Genomic DNA, 14,209 nt, shown 5'->3' with positions numbered 1-14,209 from the left:
GAATGGGGTTATTTAAAAGGACTTAATTATATAATCGTCTAGAGACTTTCACATGGATTGTACTTTTAAAAATTTTTTGCTTATTTCTCCAAATGATGAAATCAGTTTAGTTACCTAAGTTCGAATCCAGTACTAAGCCAAAATGAGACAAAGCAAGAAATAAAAAAAAACAAAACTTTTTTCTTCATGCTCTATGAATCTTCCTTCTGGCTCTCTTTGTCTCTGGGAACCTACTTAGTTTCCTTGGAGAGCCTTGGGGTCACTGACATCACCCCATCTACAACTGGTCTCCCAGTGCTCAAGGAAGGAAGAAAAACATCTTTGACTTGACTTACTCAGGGTTGTTACAGAGCCTCTCTGCACTCTGGGCTCCAGCCCCACAGGTCCTGGAACAGTGGGACCAGGGTGACCAGCGGCCCCAGCCTCCAGGAATGCTCTCTGGTTTTTTGCCCACTGTGATACACTTGCCAGCCATACACCACTGAAAACGGAAGAGACAGGAGATGCATATGTCAGAAAGGTTCCATAACAAGCTGACTCAGGAACCCTCGCAGCCTGAACCGAGTTCTTCCTGATCAAGCAGACTTCCTACAGTCACACATCAGATGTAGAACAAAGAGCATCTCATAAAAGAATTTCCCTTGAAAGTCTTGGGTTTTATAATCAGAGAATTTCAGGAATTAAAGGGAATGTTATGTGCCTAGTTGCAGAGAAAGGAGTATGACTCAAAGTGTAATTGGCAGACTTGCATGCCAGAATGTTAGCTTCCTTTATTAAGAAAATCTTGCTATGGAAAGTGTATCAGCTGAGTATGCTTAGTAACATAGCTGTTCAGTAATATAATTGATTTACTTTCTGATGCAAGCTTCTTATCTTGTTGAGAACCATAACAAACATTTTGTAGACTGGCACCATGATAGCACTCCTCTATAGCCTCTAAGGCAATGGCACCCCACTCCAGTACTCTTGCCTGGAAAATCCCATGGATGGAGGAACCTGGTGGGCTGCAGTCCATGGGGTCACTAAGAGTCAGACACGACTGAGCGACTTCACTTTCACTTTTCACTTGCATGCATTGGAGAAGGAAATGGCAACCCACTCCAGTGTTCTTGCCTGGAGAATCCCAGGGACGGGGGAGCCTGGTGGGCTGCCGTCTATGCGGTCGCACAGAGTCGAACATGACTGAAGCGACTTAGCAGCATAGCCTCTATGGGTATTTAATGTTTGCAACAGATAACTCATCCCCTCTGTAAAAAATCTGCTCGTTGCTGAAAAACCCAAGTTTTTACAGAAGTTGAAGTTCTTTCTAATATCAAGAAAAATTTCTGCTCTTCTATAACTCTTTGCATTGTTTCCAGTTCTAGTATTTCAAGTGGCTCAGGAAAAACTCCACACTCTCCCTCTTCAAGGGACTCCCTCAACAACTATCAGTTTAGGAGGGTGAACATACAAAAAGGGAAACAAGAAATGCGAGCTGGTTGTTAGAAATGACCACATTTCACAGAGGATCTGGGTGTGTTTTATCTGCTTGCCTCCTCTTCCTCATTATTTCTGATGACTGTGGATTTTGATTAAGCTCTATGATCTTAATGATGAGTCAGGACATACTCAAGCTACATGAAGACACCCACTAAACACATAAACCCTAGGCCCACACAAACCCAAACTGTGCTCTTGAACAGCATGTATTACTCTGTCTTCAGGTAGTCTGGACATCTAACATCTCTGAGTTCTTGGGTATGGGTAGGACTTTAAGAAATGCAGTCATGTCAGATGATGAACAGGCCTCCCAGGAGGCTCAGTGAGTAAAAAACTCGCCTGCCACTGCAGGAGATGCAGGTTCGATCCCTGAGTTGGGAAGATCTCCTGGAGGAGGGCATAGCAACTCACTCCAGTATGCTTGTCTGGAGAATCCCATAGACAGAGGAGCCTGGAGGGCTACAGTCCATGGGGTCACAAAGAGTCAGACACAGCTGAAGCAACTGAACACGCACACATGCAGATGATGAGCAAGAAGATACCATATGGTCTGAAATTACATCCTTGGAAAGAAGAAGCCACTGACTTGTCCTTCCCAGTGTTCAATATGAAAGTGAAAGTGTCAGTCACTCAGTTGTATCCGAAGTTTTGCAACCCCATGGACTGTAGCCCGTCAGGCTCCTCTGTTCACAGTATTTCCCAGGCAAGAATACTGGAGTGGGCTGCCATTCCCTTCTTCAGGGGATCTTCCAGACCCAGGAATCAAACCCAGGTTTCCCACATTGCAGGCAGACTCTTTACCATCTGAGCCACCAGGGAAGCCCTCAATGTTCAATATGGAGCGGGAGAAAAGGTTAAAGTGAAGGTCGATGATAAGCTCAGCAGATGTTACTGATCACAAACTCCACAAAAGTTCATCAGGGAAAGGTGGGCCAGATGTTGTGTAATTGGAGTGTGGCTTGGGTCTCAGCTCTGTCTCCCTAATTACCTGTCCCAAGTGAAGGCTCAAGAGAAATAGTGGAAGTGGAGTCCTTTCCTCTGGCAAGTCTGACTGTATGATGATCCGCATTCACCCAGAAACAGCTCCTCTCCAGGGCCTCCCCCCCAGCTCTGCCCAAGAACATAAGGCCCCTATCCCCACCTTCCTTCCTCAGCCTGGCACCCCACTGACACCTCACCTTCTTCTCACCACACTGAGTCCCATCTGCAGCAGCGTCCAACTTGGAGCGACAAAAGCCCTTCACCGAGCACCACAGTGTCTGGCAAACATTCTGGAAAACAAATATGAGGCTGAGCTTTTTTGTATTTTTCAAAACTTGCACAAAAGCATTTCTACAATGATGGTGTAATCTACACAGGTTCATCCACATATGCACAATAAATGCTACGGTTGTTACTGAATGAGACTGATGGAAAGTGATCACTCAAGAAACCTCAGTTTAAACTTAATCTGAACATTGTCATTACATATAAACAGTTGGCTGTAAGCCATTCTAGGCCATATGGAAATGGGAGATAAAACACATTTGCCAAGAGTTGAATTTCTATTTGTGTGGCATAATATCCACTGTTCAATGCCCTCAGGAAGGGTTCTAACTGTTGCTTCTTGATCTGCATAAAGGTTTCTCAGGAGGCAGGTGAGAGGAGGAGGAGTCTAATATACCCATCCTTTTAAGAATTTTCCCCAGTTCATTGTGATCCACACAGTCAAAGGCTTTAGCATAGTCAATGAAGCAGAAGTAGGTGCTTTTCTGGAATTCTCTGCTTTTTCTATGATCCAATGAGTGCTGGCAATTTGATCTCTGGATCAAATAGTTCAAAGGTAATAGTAAGGAGAGGTAATGAGAGATGGAATCAGGAGAGCAGTAATAAGAATGAAGAGACAGGACAGAGCCACAGATTCAATCACAGGTTAAATACCAGGGCTTGACTTATCACTTAGATGTTGAAAATAGAGAAGAATGAATAAGGGATAAATCTTATTCCTACCTTGGCCTCTGGAGGTGCTCAGCAACCAGATAGGAAATTTAGGAAAGGGAGCAACTTCAGGGATTAAGTTGGTTGCTATGGTGTCTGCAGGTGTGAATCACTGTGATTCTTGAAAAGCACTATAGCATTTTCTTAACCACCACCCAGTTGTAAAGGATACCAAGGAGGTGGGTCAAAGAATATGAATGATCTCAACTTCAATCCTTCTAGTTACAGACATCTTGCCATGAATAGAAAGTTTCCATTTCTGGATCTTTGAAAGTGAAAGTTTCTCATTAGCGTCTGACCCCTTGCGACCCCACAGACTATACAGTCCATGTAATTCTCCAGGCCAGAATATTGAAGTGGGTAGCCTTATCCTTCTCCAGGGGATCTTCCTAACCCAGGGATCGAACCCAGGTCTCCTACATAACAGGCAGATTCTTTACCAGCTAAGCCACAAGGATTTCCCAATATTTCCCTGGCCCTCCTTTAGTATGTTGCATCTCGAGCCCTGCACATACCCGCCAGAGGCACCTAGATACCCAACACTTACTTCTACTTCCTGGCAGAAGGTAGCATTGGGGCCATACTGCAGCTGGCATTGGTGGTGAACATCATAGATCACTCCAGGGGCAATGATGTTGGATTTCAAGCCTTTCTTTTGGGGGATGTCATCCAGACAGAACCCCCAGCCTCGGCTGAAAACAAGTGAATAGAAATGAGAGCAGTGGCTTACAATTTCCTTCTAAATGAAAGGTTTAGTTTTTAATTCAAGAAAACCTTCTATTTCTCTAGTGTTCTATGTCCTTTAAGACAACTTTATTTCTACTAGGTCCAAGGTAAGAGTTGTCTAAAAGTAAATACAAATCACAGTCCCACACCGTTTGCTCAGATGTGATCTAAGAAATATTTACAAGCAGTGGTAAAATGAAAAAAAATTATATTACCCTCAGTGGGGTATGGTGACAACTTCTGACTTGTCCTAGTCATTCTTGCCAGTCCCCCAGGGACTCAAACTCACTCTTGGGTCATAAAGAGCCCCTTTCAGATGACAAAAAGCTGAAGGAGGGTGGGGGGAGACAGAGTGTTCACCTGGCTGAAGCTGGAGGCAGAACCCACCTGGATGTCAGAGTCAGAGAGCAGAAGCGAAGTTACCTGTTACAGTTACTGTTACCACCCTGACATGACCTATGAGAGGACCTGAAGCTTTTCCAGGTCTTGGGTAGAACTCAAAGTGACTTCCGGTGTTCAGAGCCCTGAGTGAGGCTATGCTGAGATGTGCGGTCACTTACTCCAGGAAGCGAGTGATATAGTCCTTGCTGCACTTTGACCATGTCAGCGGGGCGGGATTGTATTGCAGCTGGCGGGACATGATGTACAGGTGCCTGCCCAAGGGCTCACAGTCGTTTTCCTTCCCGTCATGCTGGATGCCGAAGCTGCAGGGAAGCACGGAACACAAGGATATTAAAGAGGCAGGCATGAAACAAGAGGAAAACCACAGTTCCTCCAAGGTGAAAATAACCCACAGTGAGCCACCTTTGTATAGAAGGCATCTGATTACAAAGTGGGACTTTGAAGTTGGAGGGGGCTAGCTAATTTTCAACTAGAAAGCACAGGAATCACTTTAGGCATAGTTTTGTTCCAAATACACAACCCTGGGAGCCGCGCGGCTAATCCAAAAACTTCCGTTTGGCAGAAAGCTAAAAGCTTCCAGTTTGGCTTTGGCTTTCTATGAGACTACAGTCAGGAGGGCAAATCTTGCCTCCAGCTGTATTCTTTCTCCTGCTGTAGCAACTGCAGCACAAAAGAACAAAACTTCCTTTTGCTTTTTCATCATAATTCACTTGAGAGCATGAATGGCAAAGCCTATGGGAGACTTCGTCAGAAGCTGCAAGCTTGGAATGGATGGATTTCTCTCCAGTATCATACAAGTCCTTCAATATATGGACATTAGGGAGCACGCACAATCTAGTGGGCTCCCCAGGTGGCATGAGCGGTGAAGAACCCATTTGTCAATGCAGAAAATGTCAACAGATGTGGGTTTGATCTCTGGGTTGGGAAGATCCCCTAGAGAAGGGAATGACAACCCACTCCAGTATTCTTGCCTACAGAATTCCTTGGACAGAGAAGACTGGTAGGCTACAGTCCAGGGGGTCGCAAAGAGTCGGACACAACTGAGTGACTAACACTTTTACTTTATCATTGTCTAGCTGGCTTGTTTTCCTTTTTTAGATGAGAGTTTGAGATTTGTCAAAAGTCACAAGCTAGTTCGTGACAAAGCTGAGTGTTCTGCAGATCTCTGTGCTCCTAAATCAGAGTTCTTGTCAGTGTCTCATTCAGTCGGCTTCCTGACCTCCATTGCCAGGGGTAACCAGGTGAAGCAGCCTTGAAAGGCCCTAAAATGCTTATCTGACTCCCACGGCAAGGGGCTGCCTGGGAAAGAAGCTGACTGAGAAGTGTCTGTTTATAAGCCGAGACCTCAGGATCACTGCCAAGATGCTTTCTGAGTCTCCACAAGACCTGTCTCTGTTGGAATCTGCTTTTTGGAAACTTGCAACCTGGAGATCTTGGCTCAACTTTACAAATTTGAACAGAGGAAACTATGACCTTTTACTCTGCTGGTGAAATGCAATTCCTCTGACAGGAAAGCTCATATCTAACTTTAATAAAATCTCTGATCAACATTAGCAACTCTTGCAGAAAAAAGTCTTTGTGGGATTTAGAAATTTTCTTGTATTATTTTTAATGCATTAAGATGTTATTAACTTACTTACAGACTCTGATCACATTCCACATGAATACAAAATTCACAAAGGAGTCACAGAATTAATCTACCAAGCTCTTTAATCACTCAATCACAAAGAATTTAATTCAATGAAAGTTTTTTGTTTTGGGGTTTTTTTTTTCTGAGCAGGCCTTTCCCAGGCTGTTGAAAATCCAGTCCTACCCTATTCATTAAGTATTCCACATGTTCACCTGTTTAATAATTAGGAAAAATCTTAAACAAACATGGTTCTAAAAATCGCCATTAATAATGGCTTTTCTAGGATCAGCCTTTCCAATATGACAAGCCAGATGTCTGGATCTTATATACTTTGTTAGTCACTTAATCGTGTTCAACTCTCTGTGATTCCATGGAGGCATTTCCCAGGTAAGAATACTGGAGTGGGTTGCCATTTCCTTCTCCACGGGATCTTCCTGACCCAGGGATCGAACCCAGGTCTTCTGCATTGCAGGCAGATCCTTTACCACTGAGCCACCAGGAGGCCTATCCTATATACCGGGTGACTTCAAACCTACCCTCTAAATACATCAGCTCCCCAAAAGCTCATGTTGCTCCATCTAAAGTTCTTAGTTCACTAAGCACTCCCCTCTCCAGCTCTATCACTCCTGCTTCCATGCAACAAAAGAAAAGCAAAGCTGCTAAACAAAGGTTCCTCTGGACATGTCCACTCTCTCTATATGAGGGGGAGTGCTAGAGTCATATGGGATCGGGGTCAGTGAAAAATGAGAGACAGGAAAAATACATGAGGTCAGAGGGACGAAAGGTGTTTCCAAGAAGCTACCTCCTAGCAAGTGGAATAAACCTCAAAAGCAGTTTGGAGTAAGAGCCTACTACAGGCTGAAACAACTCACTAGCTGCTGAATTAGCCTGCTTTACTACACCTTGGTTTTACAATTCCTGCTAGATGGGTTTATGAAAATTACAGACATGAAATAGCAAGCTAAGTCACTGCCTGAATCTTAGGGTATCACTTGGTCAGACATTTCTTGCTTTTTACTATTCATGTTATGGTGGAGTAGAACCAGCAGAGAACAAGAACCATGAAAGTATGAACGTGAGCTTTTCTGACTCATTCAGGAAATACCAATTTGGCATATGCAACAAGGAAAGCTCTATAAGTGAAATAAATGGAATATCCCAATCCAGAAGAATGGGAAATACTGGATGGATGTGGTGTTGCAAGTGTTCATCTCTATCATGATATTTTCATTACTTTAAGGGAAAGGATGCTAGATCTCAGAGAGGTTTTTAAATTTCCTTCTGGAATTCCATCTTCATTTTGGTAATTCACCTATTAAGGGATGAGAGCTTAGGTATGGATGATGGATATAATCTAGGCTTCTCATAAATGGAACTTAAAATTTTTCTCAAAATAAAAATGCAATTATTTAGGCTAAAGCACCAGTTAATTAACTTCACTTTCTATTTTAAATCCTATGCAATCAGTGATGAAATAAACAAGTTTTCAAGATCAATGGAGTATCTTTTTTATTAAACTATAGTGACTATCTTAGAATAGTGGCTTATTATTCTTTTTCTTTTTCTGGCACCAGGCTGTTTCATTGATATGCCCAGTGTTTCTCAGTTTGGTCCACAGCTAGTTAGAACTTTATATCTAAAAAGAGAACTGAATATTTCGGAAGCATCTTGTGCTATAAACAAATTTCTCAGGGTACTCCTAATGTCTTCTCTTCTTCAGTTTTGTGACTTACCGAAGTATTTTTTCTGTCACTCAAATTCAAACTTATATGTCTTTCTTCAACTTTGTCTTTCTTTCCTCTTCTTTTTTGTTTTCAGTCATGCCACTCGGCTTGCAGAATCTGAGTTCTCTGATTAGGGATCGAACCGAGCACCCAACGGTGGAAAAGCAGAGTCCTAACCACTGAACAACCAGGGAATTCCCCAATTTTGTCTTTCCTATCAGTGACCCTAAACTTTTTTGCCATTTAAAAAATAGTGCTTTATTTAGATCAACTGTACATGGCCCAATGCCCTCTTTTAAAATTTTAATTCATTATATTTACATATTAAATTTATATTATTATATCATCATAGATTCAGATGCAAGTTGTAAATAAATAAAACAAAGAGGTCCCATGTACCCTTTACCCACTTTAGCCTCATGGTAACATCTTGCAAAACTATAATATGATACCACAGCTAGGATGCTGATGCTGATATAGTCAAGACACAGAACATTTTCACCTGGTGGAATTCCTCATGTTGCACTTTGTAGCCAGATCTACTTTCCAGCCCTCCCCCATCCCCTTCTTAAGCTCTGGCAGCCACTAGTATGTTCTCTATGTAGATAATTTTATTATTTCACTAATGCTATGTAAATGGAATCTTACAGTATATAACCTTTGGGGACTAGTTTTTTTAACTGAGCATAATTGTTCAAAGATTCATCAAGGTCACTGCATGTATCAATAATTGGTCCTTTTTCTTGCTGAGTAGTATTCCATGATCTGGATCCATCACAGTTTATTTAACCATTCACCACATTGAGCTGAAACAACCCTTGGGTTGCTTCCAGTTTGGGGCTATTAAGATTAAGCTTCTATAAACTTTCATGTATAGGTTCTTTAAATATGAACATACATCTTCATTTCTTCTTGATAAATGCCCAGAGTACAACTGCTGGATCATAAGTAGTATCAGTTTACTTTTTAAAAACTGCCAAAATGAATTGAGGATAAAGGATCCATTCTTTGGACATAAGTGAGCATTTGAGAATGTCTTATCAAGCAAGTCTTCTCCACTTTTCTTCAACTTGGGCATACCATTGCTGAGAATGCCTTGAGCAATCATTTCTCAGTTTGATCCAGCTATATTGCTTGACACTGCTTGACTAGAGATGCTGCTGACAACAGTGACTTTATTCGAGGCCGCAAGGGACAGTCCTTCCATGTACCAGGACTGAGGGTGCCTATACATTTGCACATAAGAATAATTTTCACTTTGCCAAGTTATTATCAACATGCCAATAACTATGGCCTGGTCTTTTCAGTATTTTGTCCTCAATCTTATTTAATTAAAAGCAAGTCACTTACCCTCTCTGTATTTGAATTTTTGATAATTAAGGATACTACACTGTAGCACATTTATCTCCCAGGGCTTTTTGGTAAGGATCAAAGAAATCACAGTACCTAATCATATCTACTCATTTCAGATATAAGAAAATAAGCACAAAGAAGTGAAGGGAATTCTCTAAGGTAAACATATTGGCTGATGGAAAAGCCAGAATAACCACTCACATGTCCCAATTCCCAAGCCAATACTCTGGTTTAGTACTTTAGGTAAAAGTATTTTGAAAAGTTCCAATATTATATGAGAAAAATGGTGAGAAAGCCCAGACCAGAGAGTCCAGGCCTTAAATAATCTAGTCAGCAGGGCTCTTCCTAATGCCACCTCTTTTTCTGGCTGGACATTCAGAATATGCTCAGTGTTTTGCTTTCTTTCAAGCTAGTGACCACATAACAGGTAGGGGTGCGGTTGAGCCATTTATATGACTCCCCACTCTGAGCTTCCACCTCATATGATGTTCTCTCATTACTGGTTAATAAATACATCAATATATTAAGTTACAAATAAGCTAAGATCTTTCCTCCTGAGAACCTCTGATACTTAGAGAATTCAGAATTCTCAACATTCCTTTACTAAAAATTTCTGAAACCTGCCTTCAATCAATTGATCTAATCAAATTTATACATTTTTGTGACAACTCAGACTTCCTGTTAACTGATGTTTGTTTGATAGTCTTTCCGAGTTTAAAGCAGTTTTCCTTTATTTCTTTTTTTCAGTGTCCTCCTTTAATACACATAAGTACAATGGTGCAAACAATAATATCTAATTCCTAATGTTGGGAGAAGGAAATGGCAACCCACTCCAGTGTTCTTGCCTGGAGAATCCCATGGACGGAGAAGCCTGGTAGGCTGCAGCCCGTGGGGTCGCACAGAGTCAGACACGACTGAAGCGACTTGGCAGCAGCAATGTTGTTGAGAGAAGTCAATGACACAATGTGAAATGTCTGGCATAAAGGAAGGGCAAAGAATGTTAAGGTTTGTGACTTTTTAGTGATATTAATAACATCACTATTTCATAAGAACTAAATAGGAATTGGAGAAGGCAATGGCAAGCCACTCCAGTACTCTTGCCTGGAAAATCCCATGGATGGAGGAGCCTGGTGGGCTGCAGTCCATGGGGTCGCTATGAGTTGGAAGCAACTGAGTGACTTCACTTTCACTTTCATGCAATGGAGAAGGAAATGGCAACCCACTCCAGTGTTCTTGCCTGGAGAATCCCAGGGACAGCAGAGCCTGGTGGGCTGCTGTCTATGGGGCTGCACAGAGTCAGACATGACTAAAGCGACTTAGCAGCAGCAGCAGCAGCAAATAGGAATTACTACTCCTGAGTTAATCAATTAAGTTAAAACTATCTCCTTGTTTCTGCTCACCTTGTTCTAACTCAGAGACTTGCAGTGGTCTCTATGATTCTGTGATGTTGATGGTACAAGGGGTCGGGCAGAGAAGACAGTGGAATATTGAACTTGTGTCTTTCCCCAATCCCCCCTCGCCACATTACAGATGAGAAAGCAGAGATTTAGGAGGTAATTCTCAAGCCAAAATGCAACCCGACTCTTCTGACACCCTGATACTGATGCATGATCAGGAGGAGGAGATCTCAGTTTCCTTGGCCCTTTACCTGTGTCCGAGTTCATGGGCAACTGTGAAAGCCAAGGGGAGTCCAGAGTCTTCATTGATGTTACAACTCCGGTGAGGCTGGCACATTCCTGACAGGTGGGACAGCCCCAGAGTCTCGCAGCGGTGATTGACACCTGCACAGAGGTCTTTTCTGAAAGCAAAGAACGGGGATGTGGAGGTGCCTCAAGACACATCTAGGAAAAAAACCCATCTGGCCATGAATTCACTTGCAATATGGTCTGTAAAGCATGATTAAAATTGTTTTTAAAAGTCCATATAAATCTTAGGGAGCGATTTTGAATTCACTAGGATTATTCTGATTTTACCACTTCATTATTGAATCTCATTCACACCCAAAGAAATATATGAAAATACAGCAAATGTTTTAATTGAGTTGCTTTTATTCTTAATATCAGGAAGCCAAATTATATTATTTGACACACAAGAGAAAGGATTTGATTGAAAATTGGAATTAATCGAACTTTTAAACAGGGAAAGGACAATCATCAGTGGTTGAGGTTTTTCAAACACGAAATGCCTTTTTGGCCTTTCCAAGGTATATGTTCAAAAGATATGAGAACTTTTGTTCATTCATGAAAAAGGCAACTGGTCCCATCAATCCATCTAGAGATCAAATTCATGGTCTCTCCGGTCCCACCACCCTAACAATACTGCATATGGGAGGGGATGGACATACAAAGAAAAACTCCTAGGATCTCATAGGATACAAGGAAGTTAGGCCCCTAAAAAAACTGTCCATTGAGTGTCTATTAAGTATCCAGCAATAAAGAGGATAAAAAGTGCTGACAAAAGGATTGTAAAATATGGGTCTTACAGGTAAGGCGCATAAGCTCCCAGTAAGGGATCAGCTTCACCTCCACTAAGCACTGGAGACAGTATAAGAAAAAACATGCCTTGACATGAATCCACCAGCCCCATTTCACAAGGTGTGTTCACACCAAATCCACCTTGTACTGAAAGCTCCTCTATAGGCAACTCTGTTGAAGTGGATCTCAGTCTAGTCCTCCAGAGACCAGTTCAGTCCTCTCCTTCCCTCCCTTCCTGAGCCTGCCTGCTCCTTCAGAGCAGAGATTCTCCACAGGGGGTGGTTTTGTTCCCCACACCCTCCTCAGGAACTTCTGGCAATGTCTGGAGACAGTTATGGCCATCACAACTTAGAGGAGGGTTCCACTGACATCTCATGGATGGAGGCCAGGGATTCTGTTAAATACATCCCAGTGCACAGGCCAGATCCTCACAGCAAAGAATTAGCCAACCCAAATTGTCAGTAGTGTTACTACTGAGAAATCCTGCTTCAGAACTTGAAATTCTCTCTATTGTCTAGGAGCTGGTTGAAGTTCATCAAAACTTGAAACCAGAACTCTGTTGTAAAGAAGAAAAATGATCATAAGAAGAAGAAAAGGAGAACAGATCCTTTGCATTCTTACAGGGTGATAGTATGGCTACTGGGGTCAAACTAACTGGATTTAAGTCCCTGCTATATCTGTTAAAAGCAGTGAGATTTGGGGCAGGTGACATAATTTATAAGACTCAGTTTCTCAATCTGTAAAATAGGAATGATAGATAGTAATGAACTATCAGGGTTGTTGTGGGGATTAAGTGGAATGATAATTGTTCTAACAGATATAGCACTGAACCTGGCCCATGTCAAATACCTCTCAAAAGCCAGCTATCATTAACTCACTCATTTATTCATGTGAAAGTGAGAGGTGAAACTATTCTGCTTTCAGAGAAAGAAGAGAGACACAGCTGAGACACAGCTGCCTGCTGGCCAATGCTGGTTCCATGATCCAGGGTTCTTTCCTAGAGCCAGGTCTTGCCTAGACTGGTCTTCTCGGGGCCACTTGCCTGGGTCCTCATGTTCTCTGGTTGCCTGCTGGCTTCCCAAAGCCCCTGTGCTTAGATTCTACACCCATACCAACCTATTCCCTAGGGAAGTTCCAATCAACACAGGTGTCACAAGCCCTGATGAACCTAATGTAATAGGTTTATGCCACAGACTTATTTTGGAACTTATTCGCAATCAGCCAAAAGAGTGATTCTGGGATTGAAGCTTCCGGTTAGGATAAGACAGATATTTGGATAGGGTGGGAGCTAATTATCATCTCTTGTAGATATCCAATGTACTCAGATAATCCTGTCAAAGGGACAGAGGACAAGCCAAGATGTTCAGGGGCAGACTGTCCTTCCCAGAGACAACAAACAGATACCCAGGGCCTTCCTGATCAAAAGGTTGGAGGGCCAGGCTGAAGGGCCTCTTCCACTCTACATCCCTGGATTCAGGATGTCTCTGAGTCTGCATAGGAGTACCCAGTGAAAACTTACTCTTCCCCCCTCATTAACAGCTTCATCTGTCTAGATTAAAATAGTATCTGTTATACAGTAGGTGCTCAAAAAATATCTATTGGATCAATGAGCACACATAGCCTTCCAAGAGCCTGGGTTGATTAGGTAAATTCACTAGGTTTTCACTGCTATGAGTCCTAGAAGTCCTGATGGTTCTTATTAGCACATAGGGTCTCTGTAGTCAGAACAAATAATGTCTTCATGAGGGTAAAGGAGACAAAGGTGCAAGCAAATCACTCTGTCTATTCAGGGAAGGCCCTTCTCCCCATATTCTGTCTTTGACATCAGTCAGAGATGGAAGACTAATTTCTGTAGAAAGAGTTGCAGGTTTCAAAATTGGAGGAACTTTTTTTAAAAATAAAATTAAAGGATAAGAAATTCCACGGTGAAGAGTTATAGGAGACTTTAATGAGGATCTGCAAACAAGCTTACTGATTGTTTACAGAGCTGCACCGAGAAGCCAGTTTTAATGATGAAATCATCTCTGGGATAGGAACAAGCAGATGCAGTTGATTAACACAGAGAGCTGTGCACATTTAACAAGTTTACTAACTCCTCCCTTACTGGGATGGGAGTCAGGAGGTATCTAGTTCACAGAAGCTCCCTTTTAAATGACCAAGAACAACAGAGAATAGAAGAATCTCATGAGTTTGAATACCTGGCAACCTTTTCACTTGCCAATCCCCCACCCGTCTTACCATCCCTGGCTCTGGGGTACCTGGTGAGAAGGACGGCCACATCATGATGGGCAGGGTTGAGGTCACTCTTGGGATTGATGCTCTTCTGCCACTTGCAGAAGCTGGACAGTGTCTTCTCTGCATGGTGAACTATTTTCAATCCTTGCTGGAGAAAGAAGAGGGAGAAATTGGCACGGGTGAGATTTCTGTGGTCAGGGTCCATCACA

The 14,209-nt window shown here is 42.4% G+C and overlaps 1 protein-coding gene across 2 annotated transcripts in view; it reads right to left on the bottom strand.

Annotated features, from left to right (window-relative positions):
* Positions 1 to 14,209, bottom strand: part of ADAMTS12 (ADAM metallopeptidase with thrombospondin type 1 motif 12) — a 393,807-nt gene that overhangs the window by 152,170 nt on the left and 227,428 nt on the right. For both annotated transcript variants that reach the window (XM_070357669.1, XM_070357670.1), the window contains 6 exons: positions 14,024 to 14,148; positions 10,940 to 11,089; positions 4,743 to 4,886; positions 4,004 to 4,148; positions 2,658 to 2,750; positions 336 to 481 (listed from right to left, as the gene is read on the bottom strand). In XM_070357669.1, the coding sequence (XP_070213770.1) occupies positions 336 to 481; positions 2,658 to 2,750; positions 4,004 to 4,148; positions 4,743 to 4,886; positions 10,940 to 11,089; positions 14,024 to 14,148 (803 nt within the window). The remainder of the gene's footprint in view (positions 1 to 335; positions 482 to 2,657; positions 2,751 to 4,003; positions 4,149 to 4,742; positions 4,887 to 10,939; positions 11,090 to 14,023; positions 14,149 to 14,209) is intronic.

This window comes from Bos mutus, chromosome 20, assembly GCF_027580195.1.
Source record: "Bos mutus isolate GX-2022 chromosome 20, NWIPB_WYAK_1.1, whole genome shotgun sequence".
In the NCBI taxonomy this organism is placed as follows: Eukaryota; Metazoa; Chordata; class Mammalia; order Artiodactyla; family Bovidae; genus Bos; species Bos mutus.
This window is presented reverse-complemented; position numbering and strand designations above follow the sequence as displayed.